General features: G+C 35.6%; 1 protein-coding gene across 5 annotated transcripts in view; it reads right to left on the reverse strand.

The window, feature by feature from the left end:
- The window catches only part of QKI (QKI, KH domain containing RNA binding), a 169,971-nt gene that overhangs the window by 43,058 nt on the left and 99,500 nt on the right, over nucleotides 1–27,413 (reverse strand). For all 5 annotated transcript variants that reach the window (XM_082480358.1, XM_082480356.1, XM_082480355.1 and 2 more), the window contains one exon: nucleotides 10,124–10,267. In XM_082480358.1, coding sequence (XP_082336484.1) covers nucleotides 10,124–10,267 — 144 coding nt within the window. The remainder of the gene's footprint in view (nucleotides 1–10,123; nucleotides 10,268–27,413) is intronic.

The following is a 27,413-nucleotide window of genomic DNA, read 5'->3' on the forward strand; positions in this document are numbered from 1 at the left end:
TCCATTTCTAAGAGGCTGCAATATCAAAGGATATAACACTGAATATAGTGTTAGAAACCCCTGACGTTTTCCTAAGATTTGTTGGTGTTCAGATTTCATTCTATCCAATAATTCCAAGTCATTTGGAATTTAAAACACACTTCATTTTCCAACACAAGTTGAATTTGATGAACATAACCTATTATGTACACAGACATTGTAGAAATACTAAAAATTAGCTAATACTGAAGATGTAGAAGGCAGTTCTGTTTTCATTAAGTTATCCCTATTAATGAAGTATGTTTGAAAATAAGGCAGAGATTTTAAAATACTTATTAAAATACATAAGAAAAAAAAATATTAAAAAAACATACCATTTCCAACAACACACAAAAAATGTAGTCTTTCACTCTTCCAGGACCGTTTACCACTATCCAGTTTGATCTAAAGTATGTTACAAATGGCCTAGTCCAAAATGATGTAAGCTATTTAAAATACCTCCAATCTCTTATATCATGCTCACCTATGTTTCTCCTGATAACAGGTTCCAGACCATTCCCATATTAAAACCTTAGCCTATGAACAACTTATGAAAGAGAAATCTTGTTAGTCCTCCACTGGGGAAGCTCAAGCATTTCTACACTGTTTTAAAAGAGAAAGCTTAAGTTTTCTATTGAATAGTAGGTGAAAAACCCTGGGCACTTTTCCAAAGGTTAGAATTTTCTGTGTTCTTACGTCAAAATAGCATAACGTAGAGCAACTTGATGGTTATAAATAATCAGTCAGCATTAAACCACAGATGTTTGTATGACAAGCTTTATTTTTGCATCATTAGAAATCTAGATTTCAAAACTAACACTTGCAGTAAAGAATGCTTTACGTAGCTGTAAAAGGGAAATGTTTACTGGTTACTTTACTATTACTTCACACAAAAATCTTTGCAATTGCTAAGATCCCTCCAGAAACCTCTGTCAAGATGACTTGTACATAAAGGGATCTGACCTCCTTAATATAGTCTGGATAATATTTAGTATAAAAATGTGTTAAAAGCGCAGGGCAAGAAATTTCTACTCTTTATACTATGTCTCCCCAGGAATCACAATTCTACTATTAGCATTTCTTCCACTTCAGTATAAGGCTGCGATTTCAAAAAAGAAAACCAAGCAACCAAACAAAATCCAACTGCAACTAGAAATGAAGGATAAGGAAAATAATGCACGGTGATTTGTTGCAATTTTCTCATCATCTTTATGAAGATGGACAGACAAGGAGAATCACAGCTTCATCATCTACTTCTTGCACAAAGGCAGAAATACTTTAACAAGATTTTATATAAAGATGCCAGCTTACCATGTTCTGCTCCAGGGCCATCAATAGAAAAAGAACAAACAAAAAAAAAAAAAAAAACCAAACGAAAAAACTACAGGAAGAACAGAAAGAATAGCCTAGAATATAAAGAAGCAAGTTTAAAAAATGGGATGAAGAATGAAAAAAAGTTGCAGAGACCATAAAATGAATTACCAGAATAGGTCAATGTCATTTTTTCTTCCACAACTATGTCTACCAAAAAAAACAGATTAAGCACATTTCTGGAAGACAGACAAAACCCATGTAGAACCTAATTAGAGTTCCTAATCAATGCATAATCCTGCTTTGGAAGGGCATGTGCCTACTGAATTTCAGGCAACAGAGCTTCTTTGTTTCTCTTCGAGAAAAGACCATTCTGTAAATTTCCCAAGGTATTTTTCAGAAATGACCATCTACCCCGTCTCAATTTATACATCTGCAACACCTTAAATAAATGAATACAGAGGAGGGCAGTATACATCTCCAATAAATATTTTGAAGAAGGAAAAGGGGAAAAGAGATAGGGTATTCAACTGTAACTGTATGTAGGCACAATTAACTGATTTCGCTGGGTTCTAGAAGCCATCAAAGATGTCCTGAAAAAGATTCAGAGTAACAGCTGCATTAAGGTGCATAGAAATAACTGTTAGAGGAGCTTCTTTCTCCCATTAGTATAACAAAAGCTTAGGGAGAACAAGAATCAGTATGAACTGCTACCTAGGTTATAAGCTAATAAAAATAAACATACTTATAGAATTATATCTGATGACTACATGTTCAAATTTGTAAAATTAAGTATGTGAGGGCACAGAAAATCATAAATTTGTAGTTAGCCTTTAACTATCTGCCAACTTTTTGAAAATTGAAAGTTGAAAACAAATTTATAAACATAATATAAAAGAAGAAATTTTATATCCCCTTTCAAAATTATTGTCATGAATAATATTCAGAAGAATAATATTAGTTTTCTCCTTAGTACTATGAAGATCATTTCAGGAGAGTTGAGGAATTTAACTGAGTTTAAACAAGGTTTAGTTCAATTAAGTTGCAAATCACCTAGATATCTTGTAATAAATATGGTCTCAAAAAAATCATTTCCATCAACAGACATTATTTAGGGGGTAACGAACCACTGGTCTACAGAGTTTCCACCATGGTACACAATGATGGAGAGAGCTGCTTCACACTTGCAGCTGGCCTGAAATAATTTTGTTAATAGTCAATACTAGTGTAAGCTCAAAAATTTAACATTGCAGTAACGTATCAAGTACAATATGTAAACGCTCCCTATGTGAACTGGTGTAAGAGATATCAGTCTTCATTTTTAACACTTAGACTTGCAGTACAGTAAAAACTTTCAGCAGATTAAGACTGTTAAAATGCATACCAGAATTTACTTAAGGACTGCTCAACATAACTAATTCTTTATGCAGCTTGTGAATAAGCTACTGAAGTTACCAGTACCAGACTGGACAGTGGGAAACAGAAAAGGAAAGAAAACCTACATAGTAGTAGGCTTTCCTCTTCTGTTTTCCACTTTCACAGTCTGCTACACTGAGTTTCTGATTATTTTGCTCTCATGCTATCTGCAGGTGAACATACTCAACTTGCAGTTCTACAGAAGTTTAAGTTTATTTAAGGGTGGTCTGCTGCAATCCCACTTTTCCCTGGCTGCGTGTTCTCATTCCATCACTTCTGTCAGTGCTAAACAAAACTGGCTCCGTAGCAAGTCAGCTAATGCAAGGTTAAGCGCTCCACCAAATGGACTCACTACATGGTCAGATGAAGTACTTTCTGATGCAAAACTGGAAGCAGGAACAGCAAATCATGAAGGAATGGCAGGACTGCAGCAGCCCTTGGTTCATACTGTCATGGAAACATTAAGTCTGCTTCACACTACTAAAAATAATACACTATCACCTCTCCTCCACATCAAAAAGTTTACCACGTGTTATCTAGCAGTAACTCCCAAGGAGTTTGGGCTCCTTCATTACCCTACCTACAGAGCCTCCCTTTTGATCATTTACATGACGTGCACTGTGGGAGACTTGCATCTGAACTGACACAACAGATGTAATGCAGGAATTTCCTAAAAAGCTTTTAAGGACAGCAGTGTCCTTTTTCTGCTGCTGTATCACTTATTCATTTCATAACTTTAATTGAACAAGCAGCAAACAATGGATTGCACAGCACGACCAACATTTCAACAGGGAGACTGCAGAAGGCGGCACTATACTCTCACTTGTGAAAGCAAAAATGCAAAACCAGCACACCATGCAAGAACAAGTTGGAAAGAGCTATTCAGGGAAGTCAAACTTGCATGCAGAATTTATAGTAGCTTTTTAGATGGCTAAAACAAATGAAATCTTCTCCTAATATCTTTCGGATTTCAAGCTTTTGCTAGTCTTAGCTAGAGGGCAACAAATTATGTACAGCATTACTACAATATCCACTCTTTTATTTTTTTTTAACTAAAGCTAAAGCACGATTAAACATTCTTAGATTAAAATTCTTTATACTGTATCAGGTTTTTGCTATGGAATTCACTGCACACTAAGTTCTCAGGGTAAAAACTAAGACATCCTTCAGTTTATTGTAAGAAGCTGAAGGTAAACCACAATGGAAATTTACAACTCCACTTAGAAGGAAAGTATTAGAAATTAACTTTAATTAATACAGAAGCGCCACCTCATCACATTTGCTGAAGGCAGTCTTTGGGAAAGAAAGGCTTTTAACTTATCCAACTGAAAAATAAAACATTCTGCCAATATTATTGTCCCTTCATTATATTCTCTCCTGTTATATAAGGAAAATGTGTTGGTATGAGTGACTAAAAATAGAAATACCATCAAAATAACATCTCTAGTAACAGAGAGTAAACAGAAGGAGGACAGTTAGTGAGTACTTTACATACCAAGCCTCACTACAAAGAACGTTCCAATTTGTAAAAATCATGCAATATACAGCACATTAAACTGGATTAAAGACTAAAATGTCACTTTCTGCTACTGCTTTGATAAGGAAAACAACAAGCATTGGGAAGAGGAAAGTCTGTGAGTAAAATCCTTGCATGTTAGCTGGACTACCATGGAAAAGACTCACTTCTTTAGCAAAGCAAGCCATTCAATGTAACCAGGAAACACTTGTACTGTGTTTTTGTAACATCTCTTCACAATTTAAAGCAACAGATATCGAAGAAGAGACTGTATCCCATTTAACACAGATATTTCTCTTTAACCATAGGGTCACATACATTTGTTGTAGCTGTTTGCATTACACCTTTGTGCAAAGCTTTGCTGACATTTTTGTTGGCGTACCATGTTTCAAGACAGTGAACATAAAGAAGAGGATCATGTTCCATGATGCTTATAGTGAATAGTTTGTTATTTGATTCTTTTATTTGATGATTTTTTTCTTCATAGCAATAAGATGGTGAATATTATCTTCAAGGTGAAAATCAAATCCTACTTCCCCAGATTTCCTTCCACTATTTACTCTTCTCTTAACTTCCCTGCCTTCTGCTATACAGAATATAACAATCCTGTGTTTTATAAACAGTGTATGTTATCTGTTTTAATCTTTGACATAAAAAAAAAAATCTTAAGGTTTTTCCCAGTCCCATCGTTTGTCACAGCTGATACTGAAGGCAGCTATCATCAGCACAGGTTTTCCCCATTTTCTCCAGGATTTCCATGAGAGTTCAGTTGTAACTTGGTGAGGCTTTTTTTAGTGCACTACAGGTGAAACGGAATATAAGATCTTACAGTGTGAAGTTGCTTATTTTCCCCTGAAAACAGCCAGTATTTCTTATCATACGACCCTGGTTAATACACCTTCTAAGCATTCTGTTCATTGCTCCTACTTTTACTTTCTAGTAGTGCCTTGCACTTAACCTTACCAGCCCCTCAGGCCAAAGTAAATTCACCCAACAGTAAAACCTTAACTCAAGAAGATTCAATCAATCACTTTCAGCAACTGCTTAAGCCTCTTGGGCAATTTTCAGGTATTTCCACAGCTGTTCTCAGTCTGATTTCTACTACTCTATTATATGTTAAGCATAGCTATTTTCTCCCTGTTGTTTATGAAAATGTTTAGAGGCAAGTGTGTATGCTTTACTTCCTTTATTTCACAGTTTAAGTTTATTCAGCCTTCCAAACAGCTTGCTGGAAACAGACTAAAGTCGTAGCAGCAAGTATAATATTGTTAAAGGGTTAAAGGATAGTAACAGCAGTTAATCCAGCACCCTTCGGGCCAGTTTTTTGAGGCTCTGTAGCTCTGCAAAGTTGGTTGTTTTTTGGTTTTGGTTTTTTTTTGGGTTGTGTGTTTGTTTATTTGGGTTTTTTTGTTTGTTTGTTTGGTGTTTTTTTTTTTTTTTGTTTTGTTTTAATTTGACCTGAATGCTGGCAAAATTAATTTCCAAGTTCAGCTCCTCCATACAGCAAGAATTATCCACACTTTCCTCTATTACTGAATGGATTATTAAGTTTGGGTAATTTGGACTGTCAATGAATTTATGTTGTAGCTCATCTTGGTGTGAAAACTGTGTTCCAGTAACAACTTTATTTTGCATCCTTTCCTTCGTCCATTTTAAAATTCATCAACTACAACACTGAAACATCTATTACTCAACAGGATGAAATGCTTGGGAACAGTATTGAAGACTGATGGCAATTCTTGTCCAATGCATAAAGCTACTATAAAATACACAAAAATGACCATTATAAAATTGGTTATTTGTGGACTCCTATGTACTTTAAGTCATAATTAATGTTTTTCCATATTAAGGAATAATTATGTTATCTCTTATATATAATGGTTTTATTTGTGTTTAAATTACTTAAAAAAATCATTGCCATTGACATTCATCTACTCTAAGGATTTTGACATTATGAAATCAATATTGCTACAGTATTTATTTTAATTAAGCTCAATTATTTACTTTGTTTAAATAATGATACTTTCTTCCATACCATACAGCTAAATTTAAAGATATTCAAGACTGAAAAGTCTAAAATCACTATTATAAGTAAGAACAAAATTTACTAACAAAATTAAACAATCTTCTACTGAAATGTTATTTCCTACCCATCACAATCTTGAAATTCCATTATCGTAGTGGCAAATGATACACACAGTTTGACAGAGAGCGTCACTGACTAATACTACGTTGCAGTTCTCTTCAGACAAGATGGAGGCAGCAACCAAGTAAAATTACAGCTGCCCTGACGCAGGAAGAGCAATACAAAGAGTTTGAAAAACACTGATTCCAGACCAAATTAGAATAGTTAAGTAGAAGCCAAAAATACATTCTTTTCCTCAGGAAGAATGTGGAGTCAAAGGAAAAAGGGATAAAAAGCATTTGCCTGAAATTTGAATTCTGTTGTATGTGCCTCATCCTATATAAAGACAGTTAGTATAAAGATGAATTAGTAACTGAAGAGACCTAGACATCTGTATAATGAAAGGAGTATCTAGAAAACACATTCAACTAGACGAGTTTATTCAACACTTCTTAGAACATGTAGAAACCTTACATATTTCTAGTAGAGGAATTCAGACCTACTGCCCACGACATCAAAGAATAATTTTAAACCCTTAATGACACTGTAACTTCATATGCTAAGCTTAATTATTACATACACCCCCTTCTACAGGCTCTGCATTTTTCTTACGTCCTGTAGTACACAATCCAGAGCATCTTTTGCTTTTCCTCTGCAAGAGAATCGCCCATCCTTACTGAACTCTTGCAAACAACAAGTAAACTCTCAAAGCTCTTACAATGAAGAAAGATCAATAACCTGTAGAAATCACTTTAGAAGGAGGCATGAGGATGGTACAGTTCAATGTGATCCCAAAAGCCTGCGGACTGCTTTATTTATCTTGTTTTTCTTCAGAGAAAAACATGAAAGCAGCAGTACCATATGATCTTGCAGGTTCAAATAATGACCCGTATCTCACTGAACTATGGGAAGAGGAAAAGAATTAGAACTATAGAACTTGAAGTACAGACAAATAAATAATAAAAAAAAAAAAATCATACCAAATAAATGTAAATTAAACGCTAAATAATATTTATTTATTTACTTTAGAAAAGGTTTTGGCCTTTCTCCTTAGGGAGAAAGAATGGTTTGTTCAGCCAGTCTGCCTCAAGTTGTCCTTTTTATTTCTAAAGATAAACTGTTTGATTATACTACCACCTTGGTAAAAATCCAAGAGCAAGTGGAAAGGGAAATTAATAACTCATGACCACAAGGAAAAAAATCACTAGTGACTGAGATTCATAAAGATGAGAAGAAACACACGCTACTACTGAAATAGCCTTTGTTCACCCAAGTACCTTCAAATGGAAATCCATTTTAGAAATGTGCTTATTTGTGCACTGTTGCTATGAAAAGTAATTAAGCTTTTTAATATCTTGAGCATAAAAATGACTGATTATTCCAAGAAATTATTAACTCATTCCCATATCTAACACCAGCTTGCTTTTCTGAAATGTATCACAGAAAACCAAAGCATTGCCAATATATGGCAAGTATGAGACTGAATCTTCTCTCCTACATAATCTTAAATTTTATTCAAGTTGGATGGTGATAAAACAGAAATACATTAACATCTTTTTATCAATTTTAATCCTCTGACAATATATTTGGAAAACAGTAATAGTTGCAGGTATTCTACTACGTGAAAGGAATTTTCCAATTTTACATTCATACATTTTATATCATCTTTGGAATCTTCCAACATCCACAATTTCCCCCCTCTTATTATAATGAGCTAGGATTTCTTTTTTTGCTCACTCTTACCCTGATTATTTAGAGGTTTATGGCTGGCTTCATAGAAGTTTTCCATTCATATCTTTTAATCCTAAAACAGAATATTTGACTCTCAAACTGTCTGAAACCATAATTTGATTAAACAGCCATTTTTGATACTACTTGAACCAATACAACAGTTAGTGCAAAACCCAAGTTCACCTATATACTAATTCATCAGTATGTACTACACATGCCTGTTTCAACGAGGCACAATTTTCAGAAATGAAAATCAACAGATTTTTAACTCTTGTACATGTAATAAGCACCGCCTAAATCTCTAATGCCTATACATAATATATAAGGATGTTAATGAATTGAACTGACAAAGTGTTTTTCAACTGATGATATATTTGGACAACAGCTGTTTATTTCTAGAGGGGAAAAACATTTCTGTAATCAGGATTACAGAGCTCCCCCAACTGATTAAGCTACTAAATGACGCAGAATATTTTCAAGACAAAAAGCTGGCTAACAAGATCACCACGAAAAACTACTAACGTATTAATTTTTTTGGAGGTTCAAAACACACCCACGCCAGCTCCAGAAACCAAACATAACATGAACACACACAGAGTATACACGTTAGTACTTCAGATGTACTGGGGTTTGTGACCTATCAGATCATCTTGAACGTGACCCTCTAGTCATATTATTCAGCAACAAGAGGGAGGTAGAAGAATCAACACATTCGACAAAATTAGTTCTGTATCACACAGAATTTTGAGCTGTGTGTTTTTTAAACTATTTGCTGCATAGTAGTTAGAGAATAAGCATAAGTGCTTCAAGTTTTGCCCATATAAAAAGTCTTTTTCTTATTACCATTTCTAATCCTGACTATAAACTCAATCCTAATGTGCTCAAGATCTCTTTAGTAAATGAATAAATTCAGAAGATCTACTTTTCTCTAGTTGATTTCAGCTTTTAGAGACTGACAGTGCGTAATGTGAAGAGGTCTAGATTACATTTTATTCATACTTCCTGCTTAATATGCTACCATATTTTGTTAATTCAAAACTTACATCTCACTCCTGATCTTTGGTTACTTTTAAAAATGTGTTCTGAATAAATGTGCTTATACAGCATGTGTCACCACAAATTCCCTCACAGTCAGCATCTATTAGCATTCACTAAGCACCCAAAATCACTAGGTCATTTTAATACCACCTACTACTTACTTTCACAAGTTTTTCTCAAATTTTCCTTGTAATATGGAAAATTTTTCCACCATTGAAAAAGATATAATTTATTTTTATTATTTTATAATGGCATAAAAGTGGTGGTAAAAATCAGCACAAGATGCAAGATAATGGCCTGGGATTCACTATACAGCCATGCTTAGAGTGAGAACGCAGAGCAGATCTAAGACAAGGGCTCTCACAAGGTAATTTTGGTCCCTGCAAAAGGCTTTAAGTCATCTGACTGGGCAGAAAGCAGTTTATATTATCAGGAAATGAGAAATACAACCCATTTTCCAGTTTCAATATGTTTATTTTTCCCCCATATATTGATAGCAAAGTTTTTTGATACTGTGTTCCTGAAGGGTTTTGTTCTTTTTGGAAGGTGTTTAATGTGATGATCTAAGAAAACATGCCTTCTGTTCTTCAAGTATCAGAATCATCTCAAAGCAAAACATAAAAGCATGCTGTATTTCCCAGCCTTAAAGTGAAGCTTTCTTATACTGAAAGAAGGTAAGAAAGCTAGTGTTTGTAACCGTTCAGCATTGCCTTTTACAGGCGATAAGAATTTCCTGCATCTATACCTAAAACAGGAAAAAAAAAAAAAATCTTAAAAATATTATTCTGTTCTACGGAATAATTTAATCCAGGATGAGACATCTTAAAGATCACTAGAGTATTACAAAAAAAAATAAGCTTCATTTTAGGATGCTGCTCTGCAGGCTTAGTCTTAGTGCTGCAGTATTAATTGTATTTCAGAAGTAACTTCTGGCAATGGAAAACGAAGACTTGCATACAAATACTTACTGCGGGTATCAGTAACTTTTTTACTTCTTCAACAGCCCTCTTCAGTTTTATTTCTGCTCTGTTCTGAGCATCCTCCACAGTGATAAGTACATGTAAATCTTCATTCAGGTGTTCCCAGTTGGGCTTGCCTCGGTTCTGTTCTTCCTAAAAAAAAAAGAAACATGGAAGCTATGAAGCATTGTTACATTCTGTATAAAACAATCACATAAACAGTAGACAAACTCAATTCTGTGAATAGCACAAACTGTATTTTCAGCCAGACAGGAAAAGACTTCTTCATACTGTGGAGACCATTTTGTTTTATGTGGTTACTTAACAAGAACTTAGGCTTCAAAATGTCTTTTTGGGGATTTTGTTTGTGTTTTGGAATTTTTTTTGTAGTCCATAAAAAAAAAAAAAAAAAAAGTGATTTCTTAGAGTACCTTTCCCAACCAAACAAAGGAACAAGAAGTACTACAAACACAGTATTGCTTTCAATATACTTTGGAGCCTTTCAAGGGTTAAAAAGGTAAAATACGCTACTGGTTAAAACAACCTAGTATTTTCAAGAAAAGTGAAACAGACACCATACATAGAAACTCCATCTGAATCATTCCAAAGGACAAGAAAGGAGAGCAGCTCTTCAGTTTTAAAAATAGCTGTTAAATACTCATGAAGAAAAGGTTCAAGAATCAAACATTACAAACGAAATAGAAGTTGCAATTTTCAAAGCAGAGCTAAATGTACTGGATGAAAGGCAGAGAGGAGATGATGACAAGGCTTTAATATTTAAGTCACAGAAGAGCTGTAACAAGCTGGTCATCATTACACAGGTACTCTGTTACATTGATAGCATTAATAATCCCAAAGATAAATCTTAGTAACGTTTTCAGAAATGGAGGGCATGCTAAACAAAACATTTTTTAATGTAAACAACAGCTATCAGTAAATTTGAGTAACACATTCAAGTATCCAGACTTTCAAGAAAATCAGATAATGAACACAACACAGAAGAAACTTTCCAGCTCCATTTTTATTAAATAGTGAATAAAGTTAGCTAAATTTCCCAGAAACATAATTTAAATTTGACAATATTTTAAATGTAATTAAATGAGTAAAAAAATGGGGGTGGAGGAGATCAAAACTTCAGTAAATGAGAAAGCTTTATGATAACTTTTGAACCTAAATAAAGGCCCACATAAACAAAACCCACTTACTTAAAACTTAAAAACCTGAGCATAATAAAAGAGCCTCCTATTTGTAAGACAAACATTTGTGGCTTGACCACAATTCACATTTTAAAAAGATTAAGGCAAGCAAAGTTAATTGTATCTTTTTCCCCAAATTTCATTAAAATTCTTCCAGGAGATCAGACACGCAGAGGAAATGTTCGAAGATTTAATACTAACAAATGCTTGCAGTACTTTAGATTCATATATACCTGAGGGAGCACTGTTCCTTATAATGTTCTATCTTTAAGTCAGCTGCTTTAAGTCTGAAATGTTTTGTGGAATAGACAAGGATAAAAAAAAAAAATAGAAGCATGAGAGATTTATGTAAAATTTATGTAAAAGAAAGAAGTTTCTTTTCACTATTCTTCATTAACATGTGCACAAAAGCACTACTGCAGACTATCAGCTACAGTGATTTATTTTTTTTAAATGTTATCTTCGCCAACTTTCTAAACAATGGTGGCTGCAAAAATATGTCTCTGAATTTCAGAAGCTGAAAAAAGAAAGAGAGAAAAATAACCCTCATTTATAAAACAGAACCTGACGCAAAGTGCAGCTGAGTTATAACATGTTCTCTGCTGTAATTTAATCTTTGAAAGAACTATCTACCACACGGTATTTGCAACTTATTTCACTCAATCATGATCAAAATTCCACTATTACTATTTAAACAATTCAATTTATTTTTTTTTAATCCACAGCAGGAGTGAGTTGTTGGGTTTTTTTAAGATGGTGACAAATTATGTTACAGGTATGATGAATGAGAGAAGGTTCCCTAAACCAGCAGAGGGCAGAGCAAGAAACATGCCACTACCTCTTCTTGCACTGACTGGTGGTGAGCTGACACAAAGCTGGAATGGGAAAGGTACCAGTTACTAACACATGAGATGAGATGCATGACAGCCTGCACAAGTATAGTACCACAGGAAAAAAAAAGGCAAGAGGGACAAACGACAAGGAAAGGTGTCCCCAAATAAAACATCAAGTACTGTTCCTAAAAGAGAAGGAATGCCAAAATGCAATTTTAGCCACCACGCGACTAAATGGCATACTTATATGTAGTGTGAGCAATGTGAGGGGGCCTTACTGCGCTGCATCAATTTCTTTCATAATCAAACTAATATGGTGCGGAGTTTCAAATACTTGGAAGATTTGGAGGAGTTACGACCTGCCAGCAATGAAAAATAAAATGCATATTGTTATAGTAGAGGTATGCATGATTTGTAACTTTTAGAACACAGGAAAATACTTTCTTTGTTATATAAAACAAGGTAGCCTGCCTCTCTGTTATTTGGTATTTAAATATTTCAGATTAACATAATCTCACGTATTGGTGCTTTACTTCTAAGCATTGTGTTGCAGCATGAGGATTTTTTTGTTCAAATAAAAAAAAAAAAGCTGCACATAAGAGAAAAAAGAGATGATACTCTAAATTTTTTTTTCCACACACACCCCCTAACTTACTTTTAGGTAGAACATGTTGTGTATAAGGTCAATAATCACACATATTATTAAGATCAGACCTCACAGCACAACCAAGCATACAAATACTTATCAGTAAGACAACTGAACTAGTATATGATGAGTTCTATAGATGCTCTTCTATGGTCATGAAGTACGTTAATACTGTTATTGCGGAGAGCACTATTTCTTAAGTTAAATGGTAAGACTGAAAGAAAGGTTAAGAAGAATGAAAGTCCACACATAATATGTTTTGAAAAAACAATTAGTCAAAAAAAATAAGAGAACAGAGTTTGGAATGATCTTCCAATTTCTTCTGTTCTACCTCAGCGCACTGGGGCTTTGAATTCCTCCACTGCTTCCATTCTGTGCCACAAGGTTGCTTTCTTAGTGGGTTAAATTTTCCAAGAAATGTCTTTTGGTTTATTGAAAATGCTAGTTGAATGTTATACCAATATGTATGTTTGATTATTTATTTATTTGTTTTTACCAAAAGTGGGAAATTCAGATCTATACTAGGTCATTCATTCAAACAAAAAGTCAGGTGCAAAATGTATGACAGGGTTAGGCTCATGGGAGAACAGATAACCTGCAACCTCTTGCAGTTAAGAGCTGCAGTTTTTTATGCTACCTCATTTGTCTTTTTAAATCCTGAAAGGATAGTTTGGAAAAACATATTTTCCCCCCAAGCAAAATCTTTACTTAAATTAAACTAGTCCTCTGTGTAACAAGTCTTGAAAACATCTTTTCCTAACCTATTATAGAAAAGGCTGAATTGCTAAAATTCAATATATCTGAAATTCAAGTTGGAAGGTGTCTTTTTTAAGACTCATGAAATATGGTCCAAGACTTTAAGGGTTGGTTAGGGTTTTCTTTTGAAATTGTTTGGGGAGAAAATGGAAAAAAGATGGGAAGGAGAGAATGACTACAACTTGCCCTGCTGCATAACTTTGTAGAAGGAAACAACAAACTGTGGCTATCTTGAAATGAACGGCAGCTAAGACACACTAGATTACATCACAGAACCACAGAATGGCTGAGGTAGGAAGGGACACTGGATATCATCCAGTGCAAACACCCTGTTCAGGGCAGGGCCAACTTGAGCATGTTGCTGGAGGCCAGGTTTTAAATGTCTCCAAGGATAGAGACTCCATCACCTCTCCAGGCAACCCGTTCAGTGTTCAATCAGTGTTCAGTCATGATAAAAAAACAAAACAAAACAAAAAAAAACCCAAACCCAACCCTTTCTCTTATGTTTAAATGTAATTTATTTTACTTCAGTGTGCCCATTGTCTCTTGTCCTTCAGTAGCAACCGTTGGCCAATTCAGCCTGGTTGCCAGGTCTACCTATAGAAAAAGCAGTGAGGAGTAACAAATTGCCATGTGAGTTATTTTGGACAAAAAACATTTGTTACCACAGCAGGACAGGTATGAGCATAGAAGAAAAACAGCACCAAGAAAACCTGAATAAAAGTCTCAGGGAAAAGAAATTCAATTGCATATATTCAAAATCATATTACAAACACAAGTAGTAATTCATAGTATGAAGTTTTCCTGCATCCCAGAGATTGTTTATGGAAGAATTATACAGGAAAAATAGAGGCAGTGAAGATTCAGGAAACTATGGAGTAAAATGATTTATGCCACAACCCTGGGGAACAACAATATTAGAAAAGCTTAATTATAACCAAACTATCTTGTCTGCTAAATTAAAGAACATTAAGAGCAACATAACTGGCAGATGAAATTTCACTGTGCTCCTTGTTTGGCAGAAATGTCAGTATCCTTAAATATAGCCTAATTCTGTAAGCAGATTTTGCTTTCATCCTGTTGCCCGTGTGTATACACTCATTATCCTCAGGGTATCTATACACAATAATGGACTTAAAGAAACTGTTCAGTATTTATCTTGCTATTAAGATCAATAGATCAGGTAGTTTTAAAAAAAAAAAATATCTTGCTACAACTCAAAATTTAGTTGCACAAAAGAAAAAGTAACATAATTACAGAAGGGGTTTTGTGTTGGTTTTGTTTTTTTTTCCTAATTATTCTTAATTTTGTTGGGGAGGGATGTATGGGGGAGCCAAAAAGCAGGCAGAGGACTGAATCAACTTGCATCTATACAGCCAAGCTTTAATATCAGAAAAGTTGTTCCATGAGAAGTATTGAAGTCCACCACCCTATTGATTTGTGTCCTATCTTTTCCATACACCTCACCCTACCGCAGTAATTTCAAGTCATGGTCTTACACCTCCTGCATCCCAGTTCTTTAAGGCCACTTCTACTTACACCTTCACATCCAATTTCAAAGCTGCCTTCTTAATACCTTGACTGTTGACTTAACAAGAGACAGCAACTTACTAGCTTTCTGTACGCTATACAAAGCGGATGACTGAAAACTCAGTATATCCCTTCCCTCAACTGGAGCTATTTAGTTAGGCCCCTCCTCTATCTAGACAATGTTTTTCAAAAAACTTTAAACTTAAAGGAAAGAAGTGCTTGTCAAGCTTGACTGAAATTGTTCAAAATATTCAAATGGTAAAAGGGGAAAATATTTTCAGAAAGAAAACCATCACAAAATATATTATCAAGAAATCTCAAACTTTATTTCTCACCCCAAAGGCCCAAAGACCTTCACAGTATGGCTGACTGACTAAAAATAAGTTGATGATTAAAAACTGGTGAAGTATAATCCGGTCATTTCTAGCTGTCAGAATCCCATTAAAGGAAAACGAAATAAACACTGAAACGAAATACTTTCCTATTATCTGTTTATATGCAGGCAGGGATATATTGGTTAGAATAAATGCAATGTGATAAGAGTGGAAGGAAATTTATTTTTATTATTATTTTAAAAAGTGCAACTCCCATCCTATGCACTTTTTCCACTTTAACTCATACAATTTCCAGTAATGTTGGCCACTAGAAAATACAAACACAACTCAGTAGCAACAGCAGGGGCCTTTTAAAGAAATAAAGTCACTGACTCAAGGAAACGTTGAGAATGAACCTTAGTATCCTCGCTTATCTTGAAGTGATAGGTTATTAAACTCTGTTTTCACCAACCTACTACAACAAGCTGCTCGCCCTACTGAATGACAAAAAAACACAGAAAAGCTAGATTAAAAAGGAAGAATGTTTTCATAAAATGAAATTGAATGCTAAAATTAAAAGGCTTCAGAATAGCTTTAGTCCTTTAAACCGTACAAAGGTTTAATTCAAGTACATTCTAAGAACTTTAATTAAAACTATCCTAAGATATAAGAAACTGTATGATCACTCATAGCTACTTCTCACAGTCAAATCGAGGAGGTAAAATGTGGAGAGAAGAAATTCAGCTATTTAGTAAAATTACCACAATATATTTTGCCTAATAAATTGTGCTATAAGTACATTACAATTGACAGTAGTTCTAGGTGAATGTTTCTTTTCCATAATGAAAACATTCACACACACATATATATATCAAAGTTCTAAAAATAATTGAAAGAGCAGTTTAAAAGAAGCTGTATGAATTTTAAAAAAGTTAACATGTTGATTTAAAGCAATTTTGAAATAAAAATTTAACTAAAAAGTGATAAATTAGAAAGGTTATTGTAAGCAAATTCTAGTCTTGCTCTAGTTTATGTATTTTTAAATAAGAGTTGATATGTATTGCAACCATGCAATAATGTCAGGTCTGAATTATGAGTCTGAGAGAAACATTACTCAACCATTCAATACAGATTACACCTTACTTAACCTTTTGTCGACACAGGTAAACTGGTAAAACCAAGCCAGAGGAAACCAAGAAGTTTAGGGGAAAGAGCGTTCTAAGTCATTAGTCCCAACTTTTCATGGGCCACAAAAGTTGTCCATCTTGTGCTGTTCAACATAACTTTTCTTGTAACTGTTCCTTCTGCCAACCTGAGCTACGGAATTTTATTTTTAAGTTTTTGGCATCTCTGCTGCAGAGATCATTGACAACAAACATTCGGAAGACAGAGGATTTCTGTAACATATTGTGCAAGGAATAAACCACTTAAAAGTCTCATATATACAAATAACTCCACATCAGCTGACACATATTCATGAGTGCTCTAGCCTAATGAAATAAGATCACTTGCATTGTCTCACAACGTTGTCTTATCATATGCTTTTGTGACCAATCTAACACCTTCAAAAGGTTAACTCCCATTACCAGGCAGTCCTTACTCCTCCACTGGGAGTGGCCCCAGAAGCACGCCAGCTTTTCAGAGCCAGGAAAACGTGCTGATGCAGCAAAAACATACCCCCTGCACTCCTCTTTTTCTGCTGGACAAGTGGGTTGAGTACGATCATAAGGGGCTACTGAGTGCCAATACAAGGTCAGTCCTATGACTGAGAAAGGGAGAAGATGAGGGACCATATATTAACACATAACTGCCACTTAAAGACTGGCTCACCGTCTCATGAAACTACCCAAGTGAAATCTAATGATGCATGTGCCAAAGACAGAACACACAGATACCCTTATTATCTGACATGAAGCAACTTGTTCATCTATGTAAGAACTAGGTATTAAATGCTAGTATATAGTAATAATTGTAAATACAAACATGGAGCTTTCTCCTTCCGTTTTTGCCAGTGAATCTAAGTCTTGACAGGACTGACCAGTGAAAAACAAACAACCCTCTCCCCCCCCCGAAAAACAACACACACCCCCAATCTATATTCACAAGTGTATTCACATTATATACTCCTGACATTAACATTTCAATAAAAGTTGTTACTTTAGAAGCAGCCTGCAAACAAAGTAAGTGCTTAGGTAAGTAGCAAAAATAGAGGGGTTTATCAGATGAAACTTCAAGCCAACCCTGCAGAAAACCAGTTTAAAATGATGCACTAATTACAGTATCTGTTTGAACAACAGAAGTAATTTTATAACATGAAGCATCGGAACACACTGATTGTCCAAACCCCTGCTGATAAACTGCTTTAATTGTGCAGTTACCGTCAGGCAAATTAACATAGACTTTTGCTCCCACTGAGCTTCTAATGGTAGCAGTTCACAAGCAGAAAGCTGGTGGAAAAAATAATGTAACAAAAGAAATGCGGAAAGGGTAGCAGCACCTGGTCAGGGAGAACACCATAGCTTAATTCAGTTAGAATTTCTCATCAAAGATTTTTTCCTATAGAAGCAACAGATCAATTGCTTAAATTAAGCCTGTTAACTTACTGTTTTGAATGTCAGACAAGTTAGTATTATGTAGTATGTCTTTAAGTATTCATTATTATTATATACCAATCCCCCTCAAGACAATTCTGGATTAAGAAGTGGTATCTTCCAGCTCACATTAAACTAGCCAGCAGCTGTCAAACATTGTCAATAGGTATAATCTAAAAGATCTTTTAAGAACTATTCTGAAAAAAACTGATGGCACAAAACAACCTAATGTTTAAATGCACAGAAGAGGATTCTGTTCTCTGTCTCAAAGCCTCAACACAGACTTTGTGCTCAGGAAACTTCAAACCAAGCGCCGCCCCAAATTCAGATCTGCCCTGCAGTCAAAACGGTTCCTACATGCACCAACCACCACACTGGATCTTTCTAAAGCTGTGGCTTCAAAGCACAACTGAGCCAGCCCAATACCCAGGGTCTGCTGACAGAAGAGGAAGGCTCTTCTACCACCCGAGCCAGCACAGTCACCCCGCTGCTCTGCAGGGTTATAGCTGGACGCTGAACTGCTCCAGAGAGCGGAGCCAGCAGAAACTCTCCACCGCAAAGGGCGAGTTTCTGTCGAATACGCAACGGGATTGCATCTCTCTGGGATTTTCTTCTTGCATATTTGTCTCAAGTTGTGCCACTGTGAAAAGTAAAAGCAATGATTTGTGTAACGAGCTGTATTGTCAAGTACTATCAAAACCCAGAACCCTGCTAAGACTGAATATTTCACTATTTTGGGACAAAAGTTAAGTTTTTATGCATCGGTATCCTCAGGGAATAAATAAGAAATTAGGACATGAAATGCACAGCATAAACACAATACCTGGATATATTTGTTAGAGATGAATGCAATTGCTAATATTGATACTTAAAGTTACGATGAAGTGCCAAACTTTACCTAGTGAGAGGAGTGAGGCTGTTCATTTCTCTGACTTTGGACTACAGATAAGAGTTTTAACATTTTAACTTTACCAGTATTCCTGTAGGAGTAAAGTTCATACGGAGACAGAGTTACACTAATATCAAAGTATAATTTTATTCTCCTACGGAAAAGGGAATAAGCAGTACAAGGCATTTCACAATGCTGTGATTCTTTTCACACATTGACCACTGGTTAATGTAATAACATCGGTAAACAAATATCAAATTACCTCGAAAGAAATTGAAATACCAATGAAACCCAAATGCAATAGTCTTCTTGATTCAGGGTTATCTTCAGACACTTTTTGAAGGGAAGTACCTCCACATTCTGAATCTCAAGGTACAAAAGACATTTTAAAATGAAGGCTTAGAGCAACAAAACCTAATCTGTGACAGCAGACACATTCCTCAGGGCATTCTCTAATCAGGAAATAGAAACAGTAAGTTTATTTCAACTCATGACTCAAGTCCATTCATTAGCAGACACTAATGAAATTAACTGCAAAAAAAACTGCAACTGTTCTAACATTACTTTTGCATGAACCTACTTGCTTCTAAGTTTATGAGCATTATTAATCAGTATAAAGCTGATTCTGCTATTCAACTTTAGATGGAGAAAGACTGACAAAAATAAGTATTCTTTCACCTCTCTTAGTATCAAACAGCACCTATTACCATGCACTTTTATACACACAGATATTAAACTACTCAGTTTGCAGAGTCTTAACATAATTAAGAAGTTTTATTTTACTGATCATTAACAGGATGACACAAACAAAACAGAAAATATATCCACAATAGACCAGTATTTATGAACTAGTTATTCCCCCCATGACATAAAAAGGTATTTCTTAAAGTAGGATCAACATATCAGTAACATATTTTACTACACAATGCTATTAAATTCACTTTTAAGTACATAAATATTCTTCTGTATGTATTAGTTTTTACTTAAGCAGTATTCTAGTGGTATTATATTTTAATTTACCATTATATTTCTACCCAGGAGGAAGACTAGTACACCAAAGTACTAGCCTTGCTAACACATGCCTCTGGATTCTACCCGAAAACTTACCAAGGTGTCTAAAACTCTGCTAAAGTACATGCTGAAATGCAAAATAGTCTTAATTAAACTTGAAGTATGATGCCTGTTTTTCATCTGGGATTCTCAAACCAGGAGAGTTGGAAAGTGCTGACATCGAAAAGGACCTAATCTAATATGCTTTCCAAAACTAACTCAAGGCATGGCAACTTCAAGAAAGTTGCTTTAAGAAAGAAGTTGCAAACAGTCCAGCCAAAGTTGGTACATTGGTCCAGGAAACGACAATCAAGATCCCAGTACCACCTCAGCCAAAAATACATCAACATCACCATGCTGATGTTCCAGGAGTGCCCTAACATCAGGCCAAAGAAAGGCAGAAAGACACTTTCCACTTCACCCTTTAAGAAGGCAGATCATTGCCCAGGAGCTGGGGGGGGATAAAAGGGATAAAGTGCTGGATGCACCATTAGCCCAATGATAAAGGACCTCACAGGGAGATGGGTTCATGATCTTTTACTTAGGACTGGAGGCTTTTTGTGGTTGTGAATGACTGGGTAAAATGTATAAATAGCACTTTGAGGAGAATCTTTATTTTCAGCTTCAAGGTGAGCTGCTTAGTTTTTCCCTTTTCCCATTCATATGAAATGTTTACTTTCATCTGTGCAATGAACACAAAAGACGGAAAGCATCACCACCAGAGCATCATCAGAGCCTGTGATTTAATGATTTGGGAACTTACAGGAAATACCTGAGCTGTGGTTTCACATTTCTGAATACCTGCTCTACTATTTAAAGAAAAGTGCTACCACTACTCCTCAGCTGTATTAAAAGGAAAAAAGTGTCCGTTCATTGGTTTCTCAGTCTTCTAGTCTACACAGTACAGTACTCCCCAGTATTTCTTTAGAGATTTTTTTAACAGTTAAAAAATAATAAAAACAAACAAACAAACAAAAAACCACCAACCCCAAAACACTGTTCTTGACTGCAATTTGGATTACTGTTTACAGCATACTGAATTTTGAACACTGAAATCAATGTAGTATTAGTCACTAGCACTCGTAAAAGTAAAAAATAAATGATAGTTTTTGTATTCAACGGAGAACATGATCAGCTCTTAGGCTGGTAGTATAACTTTACACTTTTTGAAACAGTTTCTTCCCTCTTTTGAAGTACTATCATGTAACTTTCATCAACAGTAACTGACCCAGATAATTGTGGCATCTGTCTTTACTGCATTTCAACCACTTTTATTTCTCTAATCCATGTTTTATTTCCTCTCTGCCTTGCTACTTTGCATAGCAAACCTGGTCAATGCATGAACACTCCCCTCCTCAATAATTTGAGCTCAGTGTTAAATTGATCCATTTCTCAGTTAAGCTCATCCTCAAACACCTGTGCTGTCTCTTCTATGACAGCGCTACGTATAAGTGACATGGAACAAACCATGAGGGTCAAGCAATAACAAAATAAAACCACACTTTTCTTCAGGTGCCTGCTTAATCTAAGCCTGAATTCCAACAATTTTCACTCGTTTCTGTTAAAAGTCTAAGAAACAGACAAAGCTACATTAATTCATAGATTTATCTTTTTTATATAATTAGGAATAAATGACCGATTTAATTTTTTTGTTTGTTTTGACTTCAGACTGAATTTACAGAACCTTTGAAGAAACGGAGGAGAAAGAAATACAAAGAGAAAAAAAAAATGTAATAGCTAAGTGGCCTCTGGGAGCTATCAGAATAAATAGAGCTGCTTATACCCTGGCATTCTAGTGCCAACATATCTAAACTTCTACTTTCCTAATCTCCCTTTGTCTATCACTCCTAAAGTCCAGTGAAAGCCTCTGCTTGAAAATACAACCATTTTGCTTCTAGTTTTTCCTGAAGGATGAGGCACATATATGCCTCATATATGAGGCAAATAAAAGATAGACCAGTAGGGATTCCTCCCCACAAATCTTGGTGAAGGTCTTAAGGAAGCATATTTTAAAGGCAACTTTGTAAAATGACAATATAGTCATGCCAACCTGTCACTTTTTTTAGTTACAAAATAACTGTAAGCTTTTAAAAGACAGAACTACTCCTCCCCGTTTTCTCACGCTGTTAACATCTACAATAATGCGCGATTACTAACTGCCTTAACATCTTTTCAGAAACTGCTTAACACTTAGTAAGAAAAGTGAAATTCCACTCACTCCAAATCTTTGCACAAAATTATATGAAGATGTCACTACAGAACATTTTTAACAGTAACTCAGATTGAACATGTTACCATAACCACCGTGCGCCAAGAAAATTTGAAAAGTACCACCTCTTAACCCCCAATGCAACAGTCAAGTTTCAGATAGTTGTAAAACTCTGCACAGAACTGCCAGCTAAATTTAAGAAAATCAAAAGGAAAACTCTTCCCTATTCCTTCCCCCCAAAACCAATTGAAGTAAAAAACAACAGGTTCATATGCACAAAAAATTTAAATGACCTTTGTTTAAGAGTAGGAACAATTACCACTGTTTCTTTAAAATCAGATGATTTGTAAAATAAAATTATTTTTATAGTAATATGTTGTTAGCTTTATTTTAGGACACTGTGATCTTTAGGTTTTTACTATTTGTCAAAGCAACAAAAATAAGAGACTCATGACTCAAAGCAAACATACCTAGGTAGCAGTTAAGCTTCAAATAACTTCCCGAGCCAAAAAGAAACTGGGTTTTGCTCAGTGAAGTTTAAAAAATTAAAAGAGAAAAAACAAACATTCATTACCTCTGGTTTTTTTAGATTGGTTCAGGGGCAGGTTGGGGAGGGGAAAGGGTAGAGGAAGGGGAGTAGCTTTAAACTTTTAGTACTTTAACCAGTGACACTCTGCCAATAGCACCTTACTGCTGGGCTACAAGAAAGCAGCAAAATGCAGGAAAGAGGCTGTGCACAGAAAAGTTAAGCTGGTTTTACTGCCAAGGCCAGGCTGACATAGTTGCGATACTGGAGCTTCAGATCAAAGCCTGTATTTTCCAGGTATATTTTCCAAGTATATTCTCATACACTGCTTGGGAATGGCTCTTTCTGTTATGGATAAATGTGTAAGTTAACGATAACTGAGTTTTGACAAGAACATGCACAGTCAGACTGCAAAAAACAGAGGTGGGGGGAATAATCAGTGTTACAACAGATCTCATGCATAAGCTCAAGTGCTTTGTGGAATCCTGACCTTAATGAACAACAGGGTATCAGCATTGATGTGAATACACCTAATATTTTTCTTATTTCCCCTTTCTTCTTTCACTCCTTGGGATGAATCTGCCTTGAAGATTTCCTCAAAGATGCATAATGAAGAGCAGGTGTCTGAATCACTCCTGCTTCCTGTAGATCTGCAGGGATGGCAAGAAGATTCAAGTGCCTAGGCAGCTAAATGCTATCCCGAATAATTAGATTCACATCACCTCTTATGCCAACGAGAAAACGTAGCGCTAAATATAAACTAAATTTTTTCATAAGTGGTTGCTTAAATGAATATTGCCAGCTTTAGACACAATGTCTGTGCTTATAATTAGAATGCTGATCTTACATAGTCACCTCAGAGAAAGAAACTCTCCCATATCACAAGTCAGAACTGTTTTGAGTTTTCTTGTATAAAAGCGTTTCTTCTGTAGAGTTCAGTTCAACAACAGAGCTGAAACGGTAACTGCTCAATCCCACCAAAACAAGCGGCTCCATTCCTTTCCCCTTCCTCTCGGCTGCCCACAGAGTCCTTCCCTCCTCTTAGCACCAGCAACGGCTCTCACTGGGCCCTTCTAGAGCCAGTTTAGCCCAGCAGCAAACTACTGCTGTCAGAGTCGGTTTTGCCTGTTTAGCAAGCTGAACTGGCTCAGTGACACATCCCACGAGTAGCAGACCAAGCACAAAGGAGAGCACGGGCATATCCCTCGGTGGGAGGCTGCCAGCTGCCAGTCACAGCGTCAGCAGGCTGCACAGCCAGCCCTCTCGATCCCATTCAACCCAACCACTCACAAGAGGGGGTGAGGACTGGGGAGCCCCCTGCTCTGACTGCCCCGACTTGCCACTCTGCAGACACACTGGGCACTCATCAGTGCCGCTTATGTCAAATGTAATTTTACTAAAATACATAAATTGCTAGTTAAAAGTTAAGTATTCTGAAAACTCAGTTTCCGCTCACTTTAAGTTAGGCATGCAAAGCAATCAACATTTTCCACTTCAAATGTTACATCTCAGTTGCTTACCTGAGAAACGAGCAGACTATGTCCCATTTCTTTAAATAAGAGTGGGGCAAAGAAAAAAACCCAGTCACTCACAGCACAGCGATTATCTCCAAAGAAGCGTTCATTTATACAAACAGGTTGTAACTAGCAACCTTAATTCTAGCATCTTCTAATTTGAATTTGTAATCTCAACACTCTTCTTAAAAATGTGTAATTTCACAGGAGACAATCAGCTGGGTTTCAGTGGCCCTGTTTCCCTGGTCATCATACAGCAGCACTAATACTGCCCTATTACATAAGGCTTAAAAAAAAAAAGCGCCTTTGTAATCACTTTGGAGTGCTTTCCACTAACGAATTATATAATTAATATGTCACTCAGATATTCGCTCTCTCATTTCTTTACACAGTGATTTGCCCCACAGTTCTAAGTTCTGGAATTTTCAGATTTACAGAAGTGTTAGAAGGATGCCTTGCATTTTCAATTAGCAAGGAATGAGTCCAGAAATGATGCTCAAAGTTAATTCTGCAGTCAGCCGGCCTCGTGAAACTCTATTACAGAAGGGCTTTATCTTAGTGACCAGGTACTGTTAAGCAAATGACTGCCTATGGTTCTTATCCTACTGCTTCGATGGTCACTTGCTCTGCTCTAAATAGTGGCCGCTTCTACAGTCCGTGGGTCTTTCAGAGAAGACGAACAGTCAAATTCATTGACTAATGTAACAAACTCATTTTCCACAGAATATATTTGTTAAACAGACATTATGCTACAAGTGGCGTAAGTTCACAGCACGTCACCAAATATATTGTGTTGTCCAGACAGGGTAAGAGGTTCTTTACCAGTTGGAAACAACAGAAAAGCTGAATTTCGGGGTCACTCTAATCCATATACTAACTGATTTGCTCCATAGCTAGAAAGCTTACCAGTTAACTGAAATGTTTTTATGCGGGTTGAGTCTCCATTCATACAGGTTTTCTGAGGGTTTTTGTTTGTTTTGCCCTTCCTTTTTTGTTTTGAGGAATGAACTTAGTGTTGTCTGCTTTGGATTCATACTATGGTAATACTTCTAAGCAGTGCATAAATAATAGTGCAGTACGTTGCTTTCCATGATTTATTCAACTTTGTCGTCAACGGTGACCCACAATCAGCAGTACAGTACTGAGTGGAACGAAGAATATAGCATTTCTATAGCATTACTGCTAAGACTGTTAGATTTTAACACACGTAATAATAACAGTCTAGCCTGATGTTTTATCTCCATTCTCTTATTTTTCTGCTAAGCTATTAAAACAAGTTTACTCTAAAACTAAAATAATTTAATCTTATGGTGATTACACAAGCATATATTTATATATCTTCGGGTTTCAATCATTTTACTCCCTCCTCCTGAAATAGTTCCGTTCTTTCCATATTTACTCAGTTGCAAAAATTACAAAACAAATTTATTTGTAAACAAATAACCCAGACAACAGTTCAAGACAAAGTAACAAACAAGATATTAATGCAAATTAAATAACACTAACGTCTACTTTGAAAATAAAACAAAATTTTGTTATAGAGAATACAGGAAACTGCAAATTTGTCACTGAGTACAGAACTGACAATAAACATTAGCTAATGAAGTTGAGTCCTTGAAAGAATTCAGAACTACTGCTTCAAATGATCTCAGCACACAAACTTCCCATGTATTTATGACTGAAGCTTTGCACACAGTCTATAATTATATTGTTTTATTGCAGCAGTTGCCTCAAATCCTTGCTATGATTATATGGGATTTCACACACCCAAGTTACTACCTAGATAACTCAAAGTGTGACCACTGTTCCAAACCTTCCTTATGACCAATTTCATGCAACAACTCTACTGATTGTAACCACTGCAGAATGAGGGGTATCCAGCATGTGGCATGTGTTCTCAAGGCTAGATTAAAATGTAGTAATAGTCACGCAAGCTAAAGACTGTATAGCCAGGTGCCAGCTTGGCAATGATATTAAATGGCTCTTAAGAATACTGCTGAAAATATATTAGGGAAGCCTTTCCTACAGTACAGAGATGATGGATCTTCAGGATCAGTATCCCCCTTTATCTCTCAAGTGACATCAATCCAGTGATTAAAAAAAAAACAAACCAAACAACAAACATCAGTAAACCGGTGGGTAGTTCCCTTCAGCAGTACTACTTTAACGATTCACGCGAATTAGAACATTGCAACCCATCAGTATTCTCTGGTGGTTTTCACACAGAGCTCTCTGGTCTTTGACTGAATCTGTTCTTATGCTTGGGGTTTGGAATTCTTTATTCGCTTTTTACACTAATGAGCTGAAAACCACAAATTTTTCAGTTCATTTAAAATACTATACACTACCATCAGTTCTTTATACAATATGCATGCAACACGTTTAAAATAAAAACGTTGTGACAATATATAATAAGAAAAAGTAATTTTAAGTGAAATTATTAAAATAACATTTCTGTAAAGGAATAATCATGAAAAAAATTTCTGACTCCATTTTAAACTTGAAAACAAAGTGTAATAAAACCCTTGCTGATTACATAAACACAACGTGAAAGCTATTAATCATTTTAATTCAAGGTCAAATATCACAATATTTACATTGCATACATGTATACCGGTCTTAGGAGAGAATGTCTAGATATGCATCCTTCAAGATCCCAGTCAATTAGCAGTCCTACAACTACTGTTTAGGAGACATCATCCTCCTTCCAAAAAGACATCCAGTTTCACATGAACTTTATGAATCCCACAAATTTTTGTAAAATGTACAAAAACATTCAGCAAAGTAATTTTAAAAAAAAAAACTCATCAAGTAGTGAATCTGCTGACATTTTCATTTGCAAGATTTGAGTAAAACTGAGTGCACAAATTGAATAAAAACTACAATTAACCAAATTATCACAGCTCCATTGCAAGTGAACATAATGTGAAAAATTAAGAATGATTTAATTATGTGAATTTTTTTTTCCCACTGAACTATACTCTCACATTAGGTCAACAAAATCTAGCTTCTTTTCTGTCCCCATTGTAACCCTCTAACATGGAATGGCAAATTTTCCCCCATGTCCCTAAGGAGAAGTTGAGCAAAACTGTCCCAAATACATGTAACCCTGTACTGTTATGAAACAATGCAAATTGTTTCTTTTTATTGATGATAAGGAAGAGGAAGGTAAAAAACAAAACAAAACACACAAACCCCCCCCCCCCCACACACAAAAAAAAACACACAAAACCAAAACACACCCT

Source organism: Vanellus vanellus (genome assembly GCF_965231255.1).
Source record: "Vanellus vanellus genome assembly, chromosome: 3".
Lineage (NCBI taxonomy): Eukaryota > Metazoa > Chordata > Aves > Charadriiformes > Charadriidae > Vanellus > Vanellus vanellus.